The 23,221-nt window shown below is 38.6% G+C and overlaps 1 protein-coding gene across 2 annotated transcripts in view; it reads right to left on the bottom strand.

Moving 5' to 3' along the window:
- The window catches only part of OSBPL3 (oxysterol binding protein like 3), a 39,020-nt gene extending 16,741 nt beyond the window's left edge, over positions 1-22,279 (bottom strand). The window contains exons 1-11 of one of the 2 annotated variants that reach the window (XM_061370307.1): positions 22,042-22,279; positions 13,242-13,358; positions 12,973-13,026; positions 12,653-12,766; positions 11,719-11,889; positions 8,787-8,913; positions 7,857-7,960; positions 7,624-7,716; positions 6,848-7,004; positions 4,330-4,460; positions 1,431-1,538 (exon numbers count right to left, since the gene is read on the bottom strand). In XM_061370307.1, coding sequence (XP_061226291.1) covers positions 1,431-1,538; positions 4,330-4,460; positions 6,848-7,004; positions 7,624-7,716; positions 7,857-7,960; positions 8,787-8,913; positions 11,719-11,889; positions 12,653-12,766; positions 12,973-13,026; positions 13,242-13,358; positions 22,042-22,134 — 1,269 coding nt within the window. In that variant the 5' untranslated portion in view covers positions 22,135-22,279. The remainder of the gene's footprint in view (positions 1-1,430; positions 1,539-4,329; positions 4,461-6,847; positions 7,005-7,623; positions 7,717-7,856; positions 7,961-8,786; positions 8,914-11,718; positions 11,890-12,652; positions 12,767-12,972; positions 13,027-13,241; positions 13,359-22,041) is intronic. The other variant, XM_061370308.1, reaches the window with a different exon arrangement.
- Between the last annotated feature and the right edge of the window lie 942 nt (positions 22,280-23,221).

The following is a 23,221-nucleotide window of genomic DNA, read 5'->3' as shown; positions in this document are numbered from 1 at the left end:
AAACAACAATATAAAGTGCCCAATAAACAAACTAAACTTTACCTTACTCAAAAGCTTGGGATACTACTTTATATTGCTTCAATTTTCACAGGTCTATCACAGCACTGGGAGCCAAGTTTTGTGCAGTAGCCCTGTCTTCTTCACAGCAGCATTGCTGGATGACAGTCCTCCCACAGATGTAAAATGAAACTTCTTCAGTATAAGAAATTTCATCCTTAAGTTCCATCCCAAACCAGGGCAGAAGGAATTTGTGAATTGAATCTCTAAATAACACTTTGAAAGCTATTTTTGTTGTGTGTGCATACTGCATAGAACAAGTATCAGAATCTATTATCATTGAAAGGACTCCCACTAAATAAGGAAATAAAGAACTCCTGAAAGTAAAAACAACAGATTAATGCTTGTATGGATAACAATTTAAGTGTTGTTCAGATTCTCATGGGACTAAAAGCAGCAGGCATTAGAACAATAAACTACCTTAAAACTACCTCAAATAGGAAGAAAAGCTCCAACCACCACCACCAAAAAAGCCCTGAACAGCTAAATATGACCAAAAATCAGCTCGACTAAAACAGAACTAAACCAGAAGTGAACAGACGGAATGACTAAACGGTCTTTAAAAATAAAAGGAAATAATAAGTTATATAAAACCCCCAGCACTACATCCACTCAAGTTCTAATGGAAGATTTATAATACAACTACAGCAGAAGTTTCTGTGCAAGTTAACATTTAGGAAAATCCATCAGAAATAGCACAGTTCTTGCTTCCCTCACCAGCACTATTAACACGTAGATCCCATGACCTATAAATATACCGCATTCACCTGCATTCTGCAGCAAGCCAAAAAAGTGTCTGAAAATCAGTACATCTCCAACTGGCTAACTGGGTATGTAGAAGACTCCCTGCCTTCGCACAAAGAAAACTAAATGGCAGAAAGTGCTCTTGTACATCTCATATTTTTGATCTTTTCATGGAAATGTCTGATAGTTGTTCTAAACCTTACATGATCCACACTGGGAGACACTGGTTTGGACTAACAATATTTAAACAGGCAACAGAAAGCAGTACAGAAGTTGAAAACTAACAAGGGAATAAGGGGGAGAGAAACAGTAGTACAAGAGTAACAAGGCAGCAGGTCTGTTCATGCTGAATGGGAAGCGGGCAGGAGGCAAGGGAGACCACCAGGAACCACTAACAAAAAGCAATGGAAGTGTGCTCAGGAAAACTGCTCACAAGGGAAGTCTTTGAAATCAAATATTGCACAGCGCATCATCAGAAATGACTCATAACCACGAAAGCAGACTCATTTTACTAACACAATACACCACAGCAAAGATGTTAAGAACAGGACAAGATACAGCTGTGCAGCACTGTCTAGGTATAGGGGCTTGAGGAATACACACCACTGAAAGATGAAATCCATACCTACCTTCACCAAATCTGGACTTGATTTTGCATTAGATGCTGAATCAAGGATCATAGATTCGGCATGTATTCTGCATAACCGGTCTTTAAGATCTGTGTTTTGTGCTATTGCCTGGAATATTTAACAAAAATATTGGGGATATAAAGTTCTCTCAACTAATTTGAACTTGGTTTTATTGTGGAAAAAGGGGCTCAGATTATTCAAAGTGCAGCATAAAAAACCACTACCGTATGATATTGTACTGGTCCAGCAAATCATTTATTATAAATGCTTCAAATCTTGCTCATCTCTAAAATTAAAACTATTTTTGTTCAGTGTGAGGGAAAAGACACATAAATGGAGAAAAAAAGCCAAAGTTGGCAGGGATATTTCAAGTCAGCAGGTTATGCAAGCTGATTTAGTAAGTTATAAATGAATTTTCCTCATCTTTTTATCTTTCTAAGCACCTTTCCTATCTCCAACCTAGCCTCTGTCAACATTAAATTCTTGCTCTTGCCACATTCAAAACCATCTGATTTTCCCATTAGCCTGGTATACTGACAGTTCCCTTTGCCTTGCACTGACAGAGAAATAAGACTTAAATTCAGACATGTATGGTTTGTGTCCTACCAGCTTGTAGTGGCAGTGATCAGAATAAAAAGCCTCTACTGCAAACTCATGTTTGTTGTATGTTATTTACTCATGCTGGGTGCATGATGGACAGATGTCAGTTAGAGTAGACTTGTAGGCAGAGAATGCAACCTTGCCCACAATGAAAGTATCTCTGAAAGAAAAGATTGGGTTACTAATTTTGGAACAATGCTGAAGACTTACTGCCCATTTTAGTGATCTGAATCTACACTAGGATGTGGAAAACCCTGCTGTTTACGCATCCACTTGTCCCACAAATGCTTCTGATGTTGACAATAATTTTTGTTGGAAATAGCCTTGAGGGCAGGAAAGACTGTAAGTTCAAAGTAGTGATGGAGGGGAGAAACTCATTTCTGGCTTTATATATGTGTGGTGGTCTGAACTTGACACACAGGCATGTATCACTTCTGTGTCAGGTGTTCAAGTGGACAACATTGTATTAAACCAACATCAAACAAGTGGGAAAAAAATATTTACACAGCTTCCCTGTAATAGCATCTTCCAATTTTCATTGTTTGCTACAAAGTGTTTTCTTCCTTCTATTGTCTTCTTCCTGCTACTGCTAAACCCGGGACACTCCAAAATAAAAATATTATACTTTTCCCCACTGTATTTGCTTTTCTTGGACTTTGTGTAAGTCAAGGTTACTATGAAGGAGAAGTGGAGGCAGAGATGCTAATTTTGTGGTGTTTTATTCACTTTAAATCTGTTCGCTTTTCTTCCCCTGCCAGGCTGATGACAGCAAAACAGACATAAGCTTGATACTTTTCAACCTGTGAGTCTGATACTTGGTTCCTCATCTACAGAAAACAAACAAATGAACAGTAACACTAAATCAAAGTCATCAACACAGGACTCTCTTGCAAGGAAGTCTTAGAAATATGTCAAGTTTATTATATCTGTGCTTCCATATGTCTTCAAAGGAAGCTTATTCCTTTCTCCTACAGGATTACTGCTGTACAGTGTGAGAAAATTTCTGTTGCCATCATGGCTTTACAGAGCTGCAGGCTAAGAATAGCTGTCATGGGTGTTAACCTCTGTTCAAACTGCCAAGTTTCACGAATGACTTCTGGATGGGCTACAAAAGGCTTATTAAGTATCAGATAAAACCTAAAAGCATGAATTTTGTAAGACATTTAAGCGATGAAGATGGACAACAGAATTCCATTACTCAGAAAAAAGATTTCATGCTAAGCTGAGTGTTCACCGAGTTCAGAAATCTTTAAAACAGACTTTTTGATATAAAATGTGAGGCAAATAACACTGGAAACACAAAAGTCACCTATTCAAACATCAGAAGGTGAACATCTGAAAGCCAGAAACAAAGAAGTGCAAGTGAGTGAGTATAGCTATTACACAACAGGTTTCAGCTTTATGTAATTCCTATAGACATCATGGCCTCTAAAGTTCTAGGCAAAGAGGCATGTTATATGCTTGAAAAACTGTAACCATATGCAGTTTCTGTAAAGCAAAGGGAAGTTTTCATACTGAAATAATTCTTTAGTGATCTCTATCACATTTATCAATACCGGAGTCTCCCCTGCCTCTGATTAGGAATTCGCAACGAACACTGAGATTTTAAGACCATGGTAATGATGGTCCTCATTGCTTTGAAATCAGACCACTGATTGAATCATTCAAAGAAGACCAACCTAAACGTTCTGGTCTCAACTAATTACAAAAAGCACACCATCCAAAAACCTTTTTAAAGAGCACAATCTTTGGTCATTTAGAACTCTGCCCTAACAGCTCCATTACTGCTTTTAAACAATTAATTGGAAGCCAATACTAACACGTTGTATTTGAATTTGCTTTGCAGTGTCTTGGTGTAGCATAGTGAAGCTCTAGTGCATTACAAGGGAGAGCTGAGTGCTTTCAGCCACTCTCACCTTTATTTTATGGCAAGTCATACAGTGCTGCTTAGGAAAAGAAAAGGAAAAAGAAAAAAAAGGAAACCTGCAAACTACCAGAACTGACTGATTAAATGGTGCGCGTTTCAAGATAAAGTAGACTTATCATTGCCTTCCGTTTCTTAATATTAAAAGATACATGTTATACTGTATACCAAAATTGATCTATCAAACTTCAGTGATTTCACAATACCTTTAACATTTAGGAAAGTGTCTCTGAAAAATACCATATATAATAACATACTGTGATTCAATATTGAAAATTCTAGCACAGAACAGACACTAAAGAAACCAACTATTGTGAAATTTTAAAGTAGTATCTGACAACAATGAAACTTGCTGAACTTCAGCATGTCACTTACAGATGTTAAGGCGTTCTTCAAGCCAGCTATTTGCGCAGATGGAGATGAGGATGCATCGTGCTCCAGCATCTGCTTCATCTTTTCCCTCTCTGTAGATATAGTGCTGAAAGCCGACCTCAAGGTGAAGTAAACTAGAAACATTTCATTAAAAGTGAGTTAAAACCAGCTACCAATTGTACACATACCAACTATGTAAAACTTCAATGAAACATCGTTTATGGTGACAGAAACAAGAATTTACATTGAGAGATCCAGAGTGGGTTACTAAAACCAAGTAATATTAATGAAGGTTATAGGGTAGATTTTTTAGTAGGAGAAATGTGAATGCTACCATGTTGACTATATTAGGCACAGTCAAAATTACTGTGATTATTTGTGACAGATGGTGACAAAGCTAACTAACCACATCTGCTCCTCTCTTGCTTTTGTTCCCCAATTAGCTTGCATCTTCAGATGGTCATGACTCTACTCCATATTCCTTTAAGAACTCCAGTGGGGGAGAAGAGAGGGAAGAAAAAAAGTAAAATAGAAAAAAATATCAAAAAGCATCTATAACACATACTGTGCCACAGCTATGGGGTTAGTAGCTTCCCCACAGGCAAATCAACTGTGGTGTTGCATTTTGTTCTCTCTTTTGAGGATAAGAAAAATGTCAGCTCGTTAGATGATTTAGTCAGTCAAAGGGTCAGATCCTGAATGTTGTGCACATTACACTGCCATTTCTACTCTTTCCTGAGCCAGTATCACCAGCCTGAAACACTGAAATCAGACAACAGATCATACAATTTTTAAAATCACTGGATTTTTAAAAGGGAATGCACTTTCTTTGGGTTTTTTTTTGTTGTTTGTGTTTTGTTTTGGTTTTACAACTAAAACATTTCCTCATTTCTTTAACCACGAGGAATAAAAATTTATTGGAGTAATATTTGTTTATGTAGGATTTCAACATTCATCTGGCTGGGGAATCAAGAGAATTTCCAAGGGCCTAATCAAGCCTTCCAATACAGTCACAAAAACTGCCAATGCAAAAATGTATCCATTTGCAGGGAAATGGAGCTATAAAATCTGAGCATGAATGCATGGAAAAGGTAAAGAACAAGAAATCTCTTTTACCTCTCTCTTCTAATTATCCACTCTGGGTTAATGCGAATCATCGATGCTTCATTAAGTATTTGATGTAACCTAATTTCCTCTTCTAAGAGGATATTCTTCAGGTATATTTCAACACTGCGAATCATTACTAAAGCTAATTCTCTAACTTTAACCTACTTGAAGAACTCTTTAACAGTATCACATGTGGTGAGAGGAAGATGTACCCACTACAATCTATTGTAAGCCTTTCAGATATGGATGACATGACCCGAATCTTCAATGACCTTAAATGTCATTTAGTAATTTGTCATTTACTGAGTTAGATTTTTCAAGAATTATTCCATACTAAAGTACTAATGTTACATTTTATTTAATTTTTATCAAAAGCCAAAGCAAAAGTTCCCATCACTACCCTGTTTTGGAAGGCGTGTGATATGAAACAACTTTGGAAAAAAGTTGTAAGTATTCTTAATAAAATGACACTATTAAACAGTACCAAGTCTACTGTCTCTCAAATGCTTGGGTGAATCTAACCAAAGTTTCTGACATGGATATTTCAGGTGAGATCATCTTGAGTAGGTGATTTCTTTGCTCTGCTTAACAGCAACTTGTCCAACTGTGCCCTATCCCCGCTTCTTTTCTCTTCTTGGAAAAGATACATCAGTTTTGACTATAACTGACTTTATGAAGTTTACAACTCGGATACATTCCTTATGTAATGGAATCAAGATACATCAGCACCAGGGGGGACAACAAGCAAAGAATGCCTATTGATAACATCGACCATTATGTTGTGCAAAAGGGGACAAAGCCAGCACTTCCAGAAGTCTTTCAGATATAAATGCTGAGATGCCTTTCCCACGAAGATCACTTAAAACTATTAAAATATTTCTGGTGTGAGGGTGATGGAGCAAAGCATTGCTAATGAAAAATAATTTGGAGAGAAGAAACATCTCTAGTCAAGCTGCCCCTCTGGCTGCTTTACAGGGTATTCTCTTCTGTATTCACTAAAAATAGGTTACTACCATAGCAACCCTTGCATCACCAACAAATGTTGACTGAAATACAGTGAAGCACGCCAAGTATAGAAACATACATGTGCTCATATACACACATATGCACACAAGCACAAAAGAGTATAATCTGCTGTTGTGTTTGTAGCAATTAAGTTTAGGATTTTTACCTTTTGGCAATTTAGGTCTTTAGCACATCAAAGAAAGCACTGCCCTTCATTAAATTATTATTTTTTTTTAAGTGATGTTTAAGATATGTTTTTTCAAATGACTCAAGAGCTCAACATTGCAGTTCTTCAAGAGAATTAAAAGCAGGCAGGGCATTTTCTGCTCTTTCTAAACATTCTCAGGAGTCACTTCATTATTTAAATCACGATAATATACAGCCACACAGAAGAGACAATTTCATTTACCTTTATGTGCAATGTGAAATAAGTCCTCTTGCATTTTAGTAAATTCTGATGATGTTTCAGAGCCATCGGAGTAATTTTTCTCCTCTACGAAATCTATTGTAGATAAGTTTGGATTGGAAGCATGCAGTCTCATAGGGGCAGAAAATACTGAAGGCACCTGTAAGGAGGACAGCCATTCATGATGGTTTTACAAACTATAAAGGAAATTTTGGTTGTAGCCAGCTGCGTTACATGTTGGAGGCACCAAACTGGAAAAACTGTCAACTACCAATAGTCTTGGAAGTACATGGTATATGAAACCACAGATATGACTTTTCCCAAGATACTGTAATCGGAAATACAGCAAAACTCCAAGAAAAAAGCTCTTTGAGAGCTGTAGCGTATGCTATATTATTTTTCCTCACTTGTAAGTATCTAATTGCTTCATCTCTGGATGCAAATGTGTACAAATCTACCTGGAGAAATTGCAAAAACCTGTACTGATAAACCCCAACCAACCAAACCAAAACCACAGCAAAACACCACAGCAACCCCCCCAACATTGGAGGCAGATTGAAAACATGAGTAAAAAACATGGCCAGTATCCTGAAAGTAACAGCACAAATTCTTTTGTGGATAGCAATAACAACATATTCATGTTTTGTCTGATATATTACCACTTAAAATGATCTAGCACAGGACACTACTTAAAAAGTATTCATATTTCCTAAACTGGTCACACCCAGAAGTGATCAATAACTAAGATTTAGAGAAAGATGGGCATTGACTGAATTTACCTGTAACATTCCTTTAGGCTCTTTTCCAACAACTCTGGATCGCCACCTCCTGTGTGTTCTTTTCTCCTTCTTTGGGCTTTCAAAAGGTCCAACCTTTTAACACACAGGACAAAAATAATACAGATTGCCATAAAATCAGCAGAGTTAAGAGTACATTGATCCTTTAGGATTTGGGGTTGCTGTTCGGAATTGCAAGGGAAAACTGTTTTGGTTTTGTTTTTTAAACAACAAACCTGCATAGCATTTATAGCAGGCGCTGAGTATGTCCTGTGAAGAACATCCATGCTCTGTAACAGCTGGTTCATTTCCAGTAAGTATGTGTGACAGTTGGAGAGCTCTGTTTTGAACAAGAGAATATTTTCAGTTGCCCTAAGGTACAGACACAGGGAAAGTTGTTTGTTTTTTAGGTTAATTTCAATTGTAACTAGCTTAAGTTATTCATTAACTAAAAGCTCATTCTTAGATAACTGGCTAAAACACTTATATTCTATCTTCAAGTTCAGTATATTTAAATGCATCTATATGATGTGTATAATGACCATGGTACTTTATCCCAGTTGGCTGCAGAGAAATGTGAATAATGTGATAATTACTGCAGTTTGGGACTAGTCAAGAGCTCCTCATGGTGAGGATAACAATGCCATAGGCATCAAGACTGAATTGTACATTCAGATCCTAGATGAGGCACCCCTGTATTAGAGCTGAAGCTCACTGGTAGGTAGAACTTTACTAAGTGTCACACAGTGTCTGTCACACAGACACTACCAACATGAGAAAGATCTTCATGCTCTTAGGAAAGCATGAAAGCTGAAGGTGACTTTCAAGTACAAAGATTTAGTGCTTTGTCAATTTTTTTGGATGCTTCCCTTTTTGAATACACTGCTTAAGAAAGTTCAATTACTACTGAATGTGATGTTTGTATATAAAAGGAAATGTACTAAAATGTATTTGTTCATTGAAGAGGTGCCCACAATTGATACCCCCACATTCAGATTCACTAGTCCTTCTGAAGATGAGTAGGCTAGTTAATCAACAACCACCCCTTTCCTTCCACCAGCTTCATAAAAAAACTCTAATGACCATTGAACAGTGTAGTACTCTCAGTGTCAAGAGAAACTAGGGGAAATCTTAGGCTACTTTAAACTTTCTTCAAATATCATTACCTCTTGAGCATTTGTCCATGTCTTCAGAAGACTGTAGCCAAGACGAAATCCTGGACTCATTACTCGAAAAGGAAAATGACAAGTTACCTCCGGCTGACAATGAATTCTGTTTGGTCAAGCTGCTTGCCTATTACAAAGAACAAATGGATTATTAAAAACCAGTATTTTAATGTTATATGCACAGATTTCAACAACCAACAGTGGAAGTCCATGATCAGGACTGAAGGAATCAACAACATGGAGGGAAAAAAAGCATATGAGCTAGACTAGGTGTGCAGTCGTTGAGCGTAATGTCAGGATATCTAACATAACTGCTGTCCACAAGCAGTAAAGGAACCATAATTTTCAGAAAGCCAAATTTTGAGGAAGGGCAAAGTTCCGCATGAGTTAAGTCAACTTAATACAGTTGAAGCATCATATCTGAACAGGACCAGTTGGACATTCTGTTCCTTCTCCAGGCTCCTCAAAGAAGCCCCAAAAGTAACTTAAATGTAACATACATATTTGTTGAAGCTGTTTTTCAGTGAAGAAAGCAAGATCTAATAGATGTTATTTAAAAATATTACTCCTCAAGGTTGTATGACTTTAGCATGGATTTGGCTTGACAGGCCTTAACACATGTGTGACCATACACCTCATCCTGGTAAATACTACTTTTTTACAGTATCTCAGTAATCATTTTCAAACTTATCCACACAGACTCAAATAAAATGCACTGTCCACATGATGTCATTCAGCCCTGTGTCAATTTATATAGTCAGCATGCAAGAGTAGTAAGCAGCAATAAGCATACTTATTTTTAAACTATTTTAAAACTAATCTGTGTAGTTTAGGTTTTCATTCCTACATAAAGCTGTTATGAGCTTTAGTCATCTATGTATGTATTCTCAAATAGTAACCCTAGTGCCTTCAAAAGCACAAGTAAGCTGAATTTAAAAGATGAGCAACTGTATTGGCATTTTGTGAAAAAAATCCCGTATTTATCTCTTCAGAAATCTATCCCATATAGCCAACTTCTCCAGAACTCATATACATGAGGGGGATGAGCAGGAAGGAAGCAGGAAGTAGGCTTTGCCAAGAAACAGGCAGGAGAGTGTGTGTAGCTCCAGTTAGCATAGTTTTTGCTTTTGATCAGCAAGGCTAAGCTTTAGAATCCAAGAATCCCACATGTACATATGTGGATACATACACCTACCTGCCAACAGCAACAAAAACCAGATGTGAAAACTGATCAGATGTTTCTAAAAGCAAATAAAATGCAATGCCAAATTCACTCTACATATTTTTCTTAAAATAACCTAACTGCTGGATTGATGCAACTAACATCAAGCTAGGGCTGGTGTAAATTGGCAAACTTCCATTTAGCTTCAGCAGAGCTAAGGTGATTAACCGCAGCTTAAGAACTATCCCCTTCTATTTTTCACATGAAAATAAGTAAGGCTTCTTTTCAGTGCAAATCTGGATTAATAAATCAGAAGTGAATTTCATGCTAAAGAAGAAATGGTTCGTTTCCTGACATTGAGCATAGATTTTAGATATGGATCACATGGATTCTTTTTTTTTTTAACTTTTCCTTTTTTTTTTTTTCTTTCCCTTTCTTTTTCCTTTTTGTTTTCTGGAGAGCACAGGCATAGATATATCACAGATTTTGCTACGTTTCACTTTTGCCCTCAATATTCTTCTCCCCTTCTATCCCTGCTGTCTTTTGGGAGAAAAGGACTGAAAGGTCACAGGCGGTTTGCCATTTCCTTGCGGACACAGCCTCAAGAAAGAGCAGGTTGTCAGAGGCACAGAGGTGCTGGCACCACAGAAAGCACGCAGACAGCTCTTTGCAGAACAGCTCCATTACCTCAGGGTGAGTTGCTGTTCTTTCAGCTGCCTGCCCAAACAGATCCCCTCCCTCTCAAGCAATAGCCAAAAGCTTTTCAGGCACGTTTGTGTTTGGTAAAACTTATGGACAGTTACAGGATAACACTACCAAAGTTACGAACTGCAGCTAGTGGGGAACAAGCCCACTCAGATCATTCAGCAAAATACTCAGGGAAAAGGAAACCTTAAGCGGATAACAAAGAGGCAACTGCTTAGGAGCCACTCTGGAGTTGACAGAAACAGTCACTACAGTTATAGTAACACAGTATCACTAAAAAAAACCACCACATTATTCTCAAAAGAGATGACTGAATCTAAACTGGAGCAGAAGAGCTTCTTTGGGTGAATGTCAATGTCCAGACTCCTGAAGGCACAGAAATTGTATTCAGGCACAGATCTCTATCACTCTTCCACAAGGACTGAATCAGAGAGGTCAGTTTTGGACTGAGCATTTGTCAGGTCATTTGTGAATCTTAGTCACAGACTTTACCTGAAGAGTACTTTGTCAACCAGACTCATCTAGATCATATACCCACCTACAACATGGTCCTTGGCTTGGTCTGAATAATGCTTTTACCTCAGTTAAAAAATATTAAAAGCAGCCACACGTGATGGCTCCTGGATAATTCCTATATACCCCTCACTAGTCAGATTCATTAATGTAGAAAGAGATGTTTTAGTAGCCAAAGGATAAATGAAAAAAGGAGAAAAAGTCAATCAGCTGAATGCTCTTCTGTGACCCAGAGTAATAGTCACCAGCACAGGTCGGACAAATACTGAATGATGTCAAAAATTATGAGGATTCTAACTCAACATGCAGTTTTAAAAGTCACCATTTAACACATCAATTTGCTGTGTTAAACAGTGAGAGAATATTATAAGATCTGACAGCACCACAGAGAAAATGGCTTGGGAATAAATCAATAAACATTTTGCTCTTGACATTTCAGATCATAACTTAAACCCCACCACAAACTTGCATTATGCCCTTTACTTAATAAATATGAATCAGCCAATTTTAATCCCTGATGAAAGGTCTTTATTTATAAACCACAACAATTACCTTTCTACCTGGGGTAGAATCACAGAAACCAGGGACAGAGTCCGTAGTAGTAGACACAGGGAAGAAGAGGTTATTGACGTCATGAGGAAACATGGAGATTTCATTCTGACGGTACATCCTGTGATGACGAAGTTTTGCTACCCATTCATCAAACAACTCCTGAGATTTCACCTACACAAAAATGCAGGGTTTATAGCATTCACACGCAAAATCACTAACAAAGAAACTAAGGTATTTTGTACTCATTAGACAGCTGCCCTGGCTGACCTCTACTGAATATCACAAAAGTTTTTCTAATGATGCTCCTACTAAAATGCATACTTATGTGCTTAATCATGACAGAAAATTAATCACAGGATAAAGTCAACAAAAAGAGAAACTTGAGTTGGTATAGTTACGACTTCCAATGCAGAACACAACACTTAGCAACTTGTAGATGGAAAACCACCCAATATAAATTAAAAAATCCCATTTAATTTGTCATTTCTTAATTGCCACTTTTAAGATTTAGTCAAGGTTTACTTAACTACAAGTAGAAATTTGATTTTGGTGGTGTATTTTAAAACATTTTATTCCATAAGGATAGATGAAGCTGCATACTTGGCAGTGAAAAATGCTTCCTACAGATAAGACAAAGAGCAAGATAAAAGTACTGTAAAAAAAAGCATTTGTGCAACAAGTGCTTTTCCTGAAAAAACTGCTGGGTGAAAAGAGTGCTGCCAAATATGAGACATCTTCAAAGTTTCTATTCAGAACAGGGTTACTGACTCTGGAACAGTACAATAAGGCCTCTCATGTTATAAACTAGTGTAAACTAGCCTGCTGAGACTAAAAGGTAGGTTTTTTAATTTAAATTACAGACCTCCACTATATACAGCTAATGAGCTAATGTTGCCATTTTGGGAGGAAGGTTATAACAATCGTGAAGACCTACCTTCAGATGGTATATCTGCTCTTCTGTATCCAAATCTATGCATTTTGTTGATTTCTTTACAGACATGACAGAAAGTCCAACATCAATACAGCCATGAAGCTTCCCTCTCTCTATCTGCAAAAAAAAGTAAAAAGAATACAGTCACTCCAGAATGAAGCAAAAAGACAGATATTATATATTACCTGCTGAAACTGCCTTCCCCCCCCTTTGGCCTACTGCTGAAACTCTATTTCCTATTGCTAGCAATATGGAATTACTGTTATTTTGGATAAAACAGTGGTTTTACTTTATAACAGCCTTAAAAGGTTAGGATCACTTACATCAGCTTGGCATTTAGAATACTTCAAAATCCCTCTGTCCAAAAAGAAGTATCTCTGTAAACAGAAATGCAGAGAATTAAAACCAACTAACCAAAACACCCTAAAAACCACCAAACAAAAACCCATCACACCTTCACCACCACCCCCCCCCCACCCATTTCTTTGGAGAACACTTTCCCTGCTCTTCAGTAATCCTTTTGCCACAAAACCATACCAAGTAAGTCTCACTCTCACAGCATCAGGCTTACAGATACACATTCCTTTCCTACCTTGTGCCAGCCCTTCAAAGGCCATTTCCTCTTTTTCAGCAAGCAGCCCTCCTGCTTCTGTGGCTCCTGGGTACAATTCATTGCTCCTCGGAGCCCTTCTACAATCTCCCAGCTGTCCTGCTTAAACAGAAAAACCAGATGTAGATCATATTTCTTCCAAAGAACAGAATTGTTAAGAGAGATTCATGAGGAAAAAAGCCATAAATAAAATTAAAAACAAAAACAAAAACAAAACTATGCTGAAATCTAACCTTAGATTTCTCTTTATACTTTTTTATGTATCTTCCCAGAGACAATATTCTTTTGATAGAAATGATATGAACCAAACAAAACACTGTTTATATGGCACCATGCTTCAATGAATGTATATGCTTACCAGAATTTTATATGTATATTTTTCTATACATACAGTGTATAGCCACAGCCTAGTTACCACTTAGCATATAAACCCTTCTGCAAACAGCCTATGCAAAAAGGACATGTTTTGTAAGTTATGAAGCAGAAATAAGAGATGCTGAAAGTTAAGACCTTTTCTACAAAACTCCTTACTCTATATTCATTAGCTCAAGGTTTTGTGTTTGGTGTGAATTGCAGCCTCCCTAAAGTAAAAATCATTACATTAAATAAAAACATACAAAAAACCTAGGGAAGTAACTCAAGTACTTATAAGGACATGACACAAAGGAAGAGTACAACAAAAATAAAAACCACCCTGCATCAGATACACCTCTAATTAATCTCTCTTTTTGCCATGAGGAGCTCTTAAATGAAAGACCCTGCAGCAGCATAACAGAGAAGAGAATGAATGTCACAGTATTTTTACAGTTCTTATTTATGGAAGGACTGCTAATGACAATGTGACCTGAGTTTCAAGAATTCTGATCAGAGATCTCATGAATTATTTATTGCTAACTACCATAGGATTTAACAAATCTACAACTGTGGACAACTGACAGGAAATGTCATGTGCCGGAACCACCCTCATATATTTGAAAAAGACAGAATACTTTAACATAGAGCATTTAATGACAAAAAAGGGCAAGTATGAAACACTTTGGGGAAAACAAAACTGTACCAGGTACTTGTGGTTCTCTCCGCAAGATACATGGGGAACTATTCTCAAAAAGAAATTGCCTGACAGAAAACCTTTCAAACAAAAATGAAACAAGAACCAGCAAGAGTGCTAGTTGTGCTCATTTATCCATCTCCAGAGTCCTTAGCATTCACCCCTAGAAACCTAGAAAAAATTACATCAGGTGATACACTCATTACTTGAGTAACAAGGCATAACAGCAAACCATCTTCAAAAATACATTCATTAAACAGCTTAAAGAATGTGACCTCTTATTTCACTACATTACTGGTGGCACTCCGCTATTTAATTATTCTTTTCCCTTGCACTGCACTTTATAGAACAAACCAGAAAGCTGCTCTGCTTCCCAGGCTAGAGTTCACAACACACCACCAGTGGAAATGTGGGGCTAAGCAGCTCCTGTCACTTAACACCCTACACACCACCCAGTGATGTTCTACTACCTGAAGGTAAGCCAACTCTGCGGTTGTCCTAACTGAAATTGTTATCACAACACACAAATTCTGCCCCTACAAGCTTGGGTTTTATCCTTCTCAGTTTTGTAACCCCTCAAGTTTGAGAGGTATTTTCACAGCTACTTAGATACCCTTATTTCTAACCAATAATACTGAAATCATATTTTTCCTGTTGAAAATCAGAAGTCACAGTCCATAGTCTTTATGTAAATATTAGACCACTAAATAGCTTCTGCAGTGGTCTTGTATTTCTTTTCCCTGTTAAATACTATTTACTAACCCTTATATAATCACAAGGGCTGAGACTGTTATTATGACAGAAAGCCTCTTTAAAATATAATCAAATAAACTATAATGCTACAATTTACATTAACTTTAGTAATAGCTGAGCTTACGCCCGCTTAACTGTCCACATGTGGATAAAATCTCATCTCTTGAGAAAATATGATTAAATGAGCCAATATAAAAAATAATCTTGACATTAGATGACTTCAAATTATGAAAACAAGTTAAACATTCTAAAAAGCAAGAAACCTGATGGAACTAGTGAGAGATAATTCTCATTAAGAACTAACAGGAGTACCTACAATATTAAGAAAAATGTTGCATTTATGTATTTATTTCTTTTTTAAAATTAGCCAGAAGAGCTTAAAAGCTGTTTTGCCTGATGACCAAGCAAGCTATTTCCCTTGCCTTCACTAAAATATATTAAACTGCAGTACCCAAACACGTGACTTTTCCACTGAGAACTAATCTAAGTCAAGAATCGTGAACAACAGATACCTTTCCATATTCTAATATTATACCTAATTAAACAACTTTCTTCAACTTCATAACACGCTCTCAAAAGACTTTGTTAAGTTTAAACACAGTATATGGTTGATAGAGTGGTCTGCTTGCTGGAGACAAGCAGAAATTTTAACACAATCAAGAAAAACAGAGGAATCCAGATTCATCTTTCTCTAAGAACAGGTTAGAAAGAAAGGGACTCCTGAAGTGAGACAGACCATGACGCATCGTGCATATGAGGTGAAGAGAAAGGAAGCAGCTGAGAAACAGCTCCACCAATTACATCTACCTGGGATATACACAGTGTCAACAGTTTTAGTCAGACTTTAAAATAAGGAGCATATCCTGGCCTGCATTGCAACTCCAGTTTTGTCTGGGCTTCTCCTGCAGTCCGGACACAAGGTGTCTCCCATGTTCCTGCAGGAAACCCGTATTTCTCACTGTTCTTCAGGTGAGTGAGGTGGCCAAGAATGTGCCTTAACTAAAAAGTGTGAAAATAGGAAGGAAAGCTAAAGTGGTAGCACTTCTTCCCATCAAGCAGGCCCAATGGCCTGCTAAATCCCAGGTGGTGAAGGCAAGTTTCCTACTCACACTTCAATTGCAAGCTTTATGTAAAGGCAGCTTTGTTGAATTAGAAGCATATCCTTTAAAAGCACAAAATTATTTCACTAACTACGTTACCCAAGGAAGGGCAAGGAATAGCTCAGAGGATAAACAGCTGCGAGATGCAACGCTGCATTAACACCATCTGGTCCTCTTCCATGTATGTCTGTCCAGAAGAGCCCAGCCTTTTCCACCCGAACCCCCAAACTCCACATTTTTCAAAGCACTGCTGCTGTGACTGCTTTTGGATCTGTCCACTCTTCACCCAGACCCTAAAGGGTACTGACCAGTATTTTGTTTTGCAACAGATCTGTCACAGCATTTAATGAGAAATAAGCATCAGTTGGCTATTGCTGGGAGCAGCTGCAGAAGCGAAAAAAAAGTGCTTACTCTCTAAAATTGAGGCAAATGAATGAGGCTGATCGGTTATCACCTATTCTTATCTGTTTGAAATAGCAGAGGAGCAAATTTAGCTGGTGAATGAAGTTGCTAAGCCACTGTCCCTCATATTTGAAAAATCATGGCAGTCAGGTGAAGTTCCCGATGACAGGAAACAGGGAAATATAACCCCCATTTTCAAGAAGGGGAAAAAGGATGACACAGGGAATTACAGAACAGTCAGTCTCACCTCTGTGCCTGGCAAAATCGTGGAGCCGATTCTCCTGGAAGGCATGCTAAGGCACATGGAAAACAACAAGGTGCTTGGTGACAGCCAGCATGGCTTCACTAAGGGGAAATCCTGCCTGACCAATTTGGTGGCTGCATGCAAAGATTTGTGGTCAATGGCTCAATGTCCAGCTCGGGACCAGTAACAAGTGGTGTCCCTCAGGGATTGGTGTTGGGATCGATCCTGTTCAACGTCTTTGTCTGTAACATGGACAGTGGGATTGAGTGTGCCCTCAGCAAGTTTGCCGATGACACCGAGCTTTGTGGTTCGGTTGATACGCTGGAGGGAAGGAATGCCATCCAGAGAGACCTTGACACACTTGTGAAGTGAGATGATGCCAACCTCATGCAGTTTAACCACACCAAGTGCAAGGTCCTACACCTGGGTCAGAGCAATCCCAGGCACAGCTACAGCCTGGGCAGAGAAGAGATTCAGAGCAGCCCTGTGGAGAAGGACTTGGGGGTGCTGGTCGATGAGAAAATGAACATGAGACAGCTTCAGTGTGTGCTCACAGCCCAGAAAGCCAACTGTATCCTGGACTGCATCAAAAGGATTGTGACCAGCAGGTTGAAGGAGTTGATCCTGTGCCTTTACTCTGCTCTTGTGAGACCTCACCTGGAGTACTGTGTGCAGTTCTGGTGTCCTCAACATAAAAAGGACATGGATCTGTTGGAAAAAGTCCAGAGGAGGGCCATGAGAATGATCAGGGGACTGGAGCACCTCCCGTATGAAGACAGGATGAGAAAGTTGGGGCTGTTCAGCCTGGAGAAGAGAAGGCTGCATGAAGACCTCATAGCAGCCTTCCAGTATCTGAAGGGGGCCTATAAGGATGTTGGGGAGGGACTTTCACTAGGGACTGTAGTGATAAGACAAGGGGTAACAGGTTAAAACTTAAATAGGGAAAGTTAGGTTGGATATAAGGAAGAAGTTCTTTACTGTTAGGGTGGTGAGGCACTGGAATAGGTTGACCAAGGAAGTTGTGAATGCTCCATCCCTGGCAGTGTTCAAGGCCAGGTTGGATAGAGCCTTGGATGACATGGTTGAGTGTGAGGTGTCCCTGCCCATGGCAGGGGGTTGGAACTTTATGATCTTAAGGTCCTTTCCAACCCTAACTATTCTATGATTCTATGAAATTGGAGAACAAGGATTTCCTGAGAGCTACTGAAAGCATTCAGATTATTGTCGATTCTGCTGATTCTTATCCCACAACAGGGAACTGAAAAAGACATCCCAAACCACAGTGCTAAACTAAAAAAACCCAAACAACCACCACCCCAAAAAACCCTCCAGAACTCCCAGCTGAATGGCATTAACATAGAATTCTGATGTCCAGATCGGTCATGTCTGAAGGTTACAACCCTAGAAAATACTCTGTATCATTATGGGCCAGTATCTGCCCAAGATGATCAACACTGCATTTGCTGCCCAGGCAGGAATTTCACTCAAGGCCAAGGGATGAACACACTTCTTACTTTTCTCAGGTCCAAAGTTGTTCATTTCAGATCAGCACCAGAAAAAAATCACTCTGTATTTGCTAATTGGCTTATACCTCCTCTTGCTGAATTAAAACGACCTATACACTTTGGTCTTCAGAGATAAGCCTGTTATTATGTAACTGTAGTAATTTTCTTTGTTTAATAAAATAAAAGCCTCTTCATTTTCTGCATTATTCTGTACTGTACAGCTCCTCAAGGTGAATTACTTCAAAAGAAAGGATGAAGTAATGAGCTTGAATGGCTCTCAGACCAAAGCTTGCGGTTGCAGCTCCCTGAACGACACAGATGACAGTGCCAGGTTTTCTTCCAGCGTAAAATGCAGTCAGTTGTACAGAATATTTTAAAGTGCCAAGAATAGAAACCTGCTTTGTGGAGGATAAGGGTTGGCATCAGCTGCAACTAAAGCATTTGTTACAGTTCATAAAATGGGCAGAAATGATTTAATTTTCTTTTTTAGAACATCAGGTTTTTTAAGCGGCGCTCCAGACATAAACCTTTTCCCTACTGAATCTATTTTAAAAGTTACTTAACGTATTAGACTTAAAAATAGCTGCCACCTTATATCTTATTTTGATCACAGGTCAATTTAAATGTAAAGATCAACAGCAGCTTTCCTTCCTTACTCACAAAATGCAGTTTGAGCTACGGCTTCATTGCAACAGATCCCTTTCCATGACTGAAGGAGGGACAGAGAAGAGCAGGGAGGTGGGAAGTGGCAGTATCCTCAAACCTGCTATGGGGCTTCAAGGTGAATTTAGTGGAACAGGATTAACTGTTAACCTTTCACACTGCAAAATGTATCTGGCAGAATGGGGGCACCAAGTGTAGCAAAAAAGGAGAAGACCCCCCCACACCGCCGAGGTCCTGCAGCCCTGCTGAAGTCAACTCTTTTTTAACACATTCTCCCATCTTCTGCATGTAACTGAATTTTAGCAGACACAGCAGCCTTACACTACTGTGGTTCCACACAGCAAACTCAGGTCGCTTACTATACAGTGCTAGTTCATATCAGCAGCAGTCTGTGCCTGGGAAATCTGAGGCTTAACATGCAGATCCCATTATTCTGGGGACAACCAACTCCACCCCACCCCCAGAATCTCCCAGTCTTCCCTCTGCATTTTCCAGCATGCCCTTCTTCTTAATCAGATTAAAAGAATTTCTGTGTCAGACCAGTAGTACAGAGAAAAGCACCATAATGCAGATCTGTCATTAAGCTGCAGTGAGCCTAGCCCTGAAGGTCACCGAGAGAGGTTCAAGTGTTTGAAGGAGGAGCAAGAAGCCCTCCATGGAGCTGGAAGATGAAGCAGAGTATCAAAACCATAGCACATCACTCTAATCTGCACATCATAAGACAAAATTATTTAAACTTCCATGATATTATTAATAAAGTACTCATAACAATGTTACATTGTACTCTTATACCAGGACTTTGACGGAAGGGGAAGCTGCTGGAGATCTATACTGCGCATGTGGTACTTTCTGGGTTAGGGGATTTTTCACAGTTCTAGAAAACTGCAGATTGTTGCTGTTTTCTTAATAGAACACCTGAAGTGCTGTCGTTTAAACTAACACACAGATGAAAAGGGCAAATTAAATAATTCTCAGACATTAGCATCACTCATCCCCAGCCTTGTCAGCCCTGTGTAGGTGGGTATTAGTTGGGACAGACTGTGAAGCTTCAATTTACCAATATAGAGGCTGAGTGAGAAAAGAAGTAATTAATGATATAAACAAAACTACTTCATCAGCTGTGACAAGGAATTATCTGTGGGAAGGGGGGAGCAAAGAAACAGGACATAAGAAAGTTGTAACATCCTCACTGCCCAGACTAACAATTTAGATTTTATAATACACCTTATATCATATGATTTACACCACACTACTATATGATAACTACACTAGAGAGGGTCTATCTAGAAAGGTAAAAATCTTTATCATCTGCAAGACCAGAGCCTTTTAGAGAACAGCAACAGGGAGATTTCCATCCCTCACCCAAAGCACTGCTGTGTACAGGTCAATAAGTATTGCAGAGTACTGCCTCTGCTATACTTAAATGCCCATCTTTCCACATGCAGCACAGAGGAATATATCTAGGATCAAAATGGAGTTACTTATCACAATGTTCCATATAATCACTTCAATATATCTTGGGAAACAACCCACTTTATACCTTCATTTAGACTGACCTGACAGGTGTATGAGGCAATCTGCCATCTGCATGACTACAATGAATAAGGACGGATGTATCAGGAATACGAACAAACCACCAGGTTGCATCTCTCACCTTGGACAGGTACACCTTGCATTTTTGTGAAAGGATCAAAGACTGAAAAATTGGGGATTGATAAGATGACATTAAACCCTCCTAAGCTGTTTCTTCTGCAAAGAGAGCAGGTGAGAACAAAACGGATAAGAAATAGGACTCACTAATAATAGTATATATAATAGAAACTGCTTCTGCTTAAGTATGGTAGCTTATACAGGCTGTGTAATACACCAGTGGGTTTAGTCATGCTCATGTAAATCTTACTATTTAAATACTACATGATAAACACTTGACAGGCAGGAACTGTTGAAACAGACAATACCAAACGTTTTAAATTACACTTTTCAAAGGTACTCTCATACCCAGGATATAAAAAAATTAATGTTCCAGGGAAACAAAAAAGGCATCCTGACAGCAAGGACTTTTTTTGCTTGGTACCCTGGAAATGCAAAGCATTTCTTACAGGCACAGCACTTCAAAAGGCATCACTTGTTCAGATCTGTCTGCCTCGCCAATTGTATGTATAGTCACAAGTCCCCGAAAAGCAAGTGCTATTTCAAAACACAGCTGAAGTCTCCAAAGCTTTTTGGGGTTTGGGATGCTCAACTTCAATTAAAATTTTGGCCTGTGCAGGTTCAAGAGCTCCACTAAGCCAGCATTGGTACAAATCAAAGTTTACCTTGAGCATAGTGCTCGTGACTTTGCAAGCATGTATTGAGCATTTTTAAGCTTAATTCTCAGCGTGGCTGCAGTTCAACATTTCTTGCCCACAAACAAAAACTGTCTTCGGCAGCCTCACTCTTCAGGTGCAAGCACTCATAGACATGTCTTTTAAAATTATAATGGTTAAAGAATAGCAACCCCTCTGCAAAAAATGGAGCATCCTTTGCATTAGGCACTCAGATGAATCACGTGACACTCACTTATTTTCAAAAGTAGAGTTTTACAACAACCATCACACACAGGCATACACAAACACCTTTTTGTTCTCAAAACTCTGATAAGTTTCAGAAAAGCGTGTTTTCACACATGCATGTACATCTTTCCCTAGAAACTTGAAATAAGCAGAGCGATTACACGATGACACAAAAGTGGTATCTTACAGGGAAGATATAGAATTCCAGGATCTGAGACCAAGCCACTATGGCAGCAATATTTCACTATAAAGACACCATACATACAACATGATAGAAATTCAAATTCACTGCTAGCATTCTAGTTTTACAAATGCCTGCTATTCAATAATGTGTGTTTACTGCATATGACTCAAAGTAAGAAGAAATAAAAAAGAGTAAGGAAAACAAAGAAGTGATGACATAAGATAAGCAAGCAACAGGAAAACAGAGTTTAAGAGATCTACTGACATCAAAGAGCAAAAACAACAGCCAATCTTAGTAATGTTTTCAGTTGGGTTAAGAAAGTTTGCATTACCTGTCGACTTCCCTGCTTGGAGGAGCAGCTGCTAGTACTTCTTGAAGGAGACAACATTTTGTGGGATGCACCGAAGTTTTTTTCCTCACTCATGATCCAACGCTATTTGTTTCACATAAGCTCACTTAGAACACCATTAAAAGGTAATTTAGAAAATGTGTTGGAAGACTCCTGAGAGAAACGCAGAACTCATCCTTTACCCAACCACAGTCCTGCAGCATGATCTGCATCCCATGGAAATTCCTAAAAAGGAAGAGAAAACCAAAAAGCCAAGTTATTAGATGTTGTCTCTTACTGCCAGCCTGTAACATGAATCATAAATAAAGCCTTTGGTAACACAAGCTGGCTGCATTGCTGCACATTATTATAAATTATTCCAACAATCACTTTCAGATAGATTTCCAAGTCTCAAACAGGAACAACAAGTTTTGGATACTAAATGTATGCTTTGGTTGTCACTGTTTACTCAGAAGGTAAAGTACAGTATAAGGACCTTTTTAAGGATTTAAGTTAATTTAAAATATTAATAAAAGCATTCATAGAGTATAAACGTATCTATACAAAATGACAAAACAGTCTCAAAATTAGAAGAAAGCATTAATAAAATGTCTCACAAGGATGGTGACTCCCATTTTCCCTGTTCCCTGATAATTTAAACAAGCAAGCATGGCTTCAGGTTGCAAAGAAAAAAGAAGTAAATAAATCTCTTTCTATAACAGAGCAATACATTAAAGCAGTGAGCATGGAAACTCAGCTGCACAGAGCTGTGCATGACCACTCTCACCTGGAGTTAGAAAGTTGTAATCATTGTCACATCAGTTGTCTCAGTCAGTGACTGGAAGAATAACCACCAGCCTGTTTAATGACATTGTTGTTTGCAGCATATGCAAATAAAAGCCATGCCAGAAACTCGCACTAAGGGATTTCCAGTGTGGGCCAGAGTTGTCATGGTAACTGCATATGGTTTTTAAAACCAAACAGAGGACATGACAAAAGGGTGATGCTTTCCAAAACTTGGGGTGGTGAAGCTCTATAAATGTTGTACTGTTTCTGGTTTTATTGTCTTGGGTAAGGAATTTACACTTCAGGAAGAGTGCACGAGCCACCACACTGAGGAAGGCAGAGAAGTTTCCACAAAGAGGAATTTCATTGCTGAGACAGGAAGGCATTACTTCACAAC

The sequence above is a fragment of the Neopsephotus bourkii genome, unplaced genomic scaffold (assembly GCF_033783945.1).
Source record: "Neopsephotus bourkii isolate Nb327-2 ecotype Australia unplaced genomic scaffold, CSIRO-AGI_Nbou_v1 NB_1539, whole genome shotgun sequence".
Classification (NCBI taxonomy): Eukaryota; Metazoa; Chordata; class Aves; order Psittaciformes; family Psittacidae; genus Neopsephotus; species Neopsephotus bourkii.
This window is presented reverse-complemented; position numbering and strand designations above follow the sequence as displayed.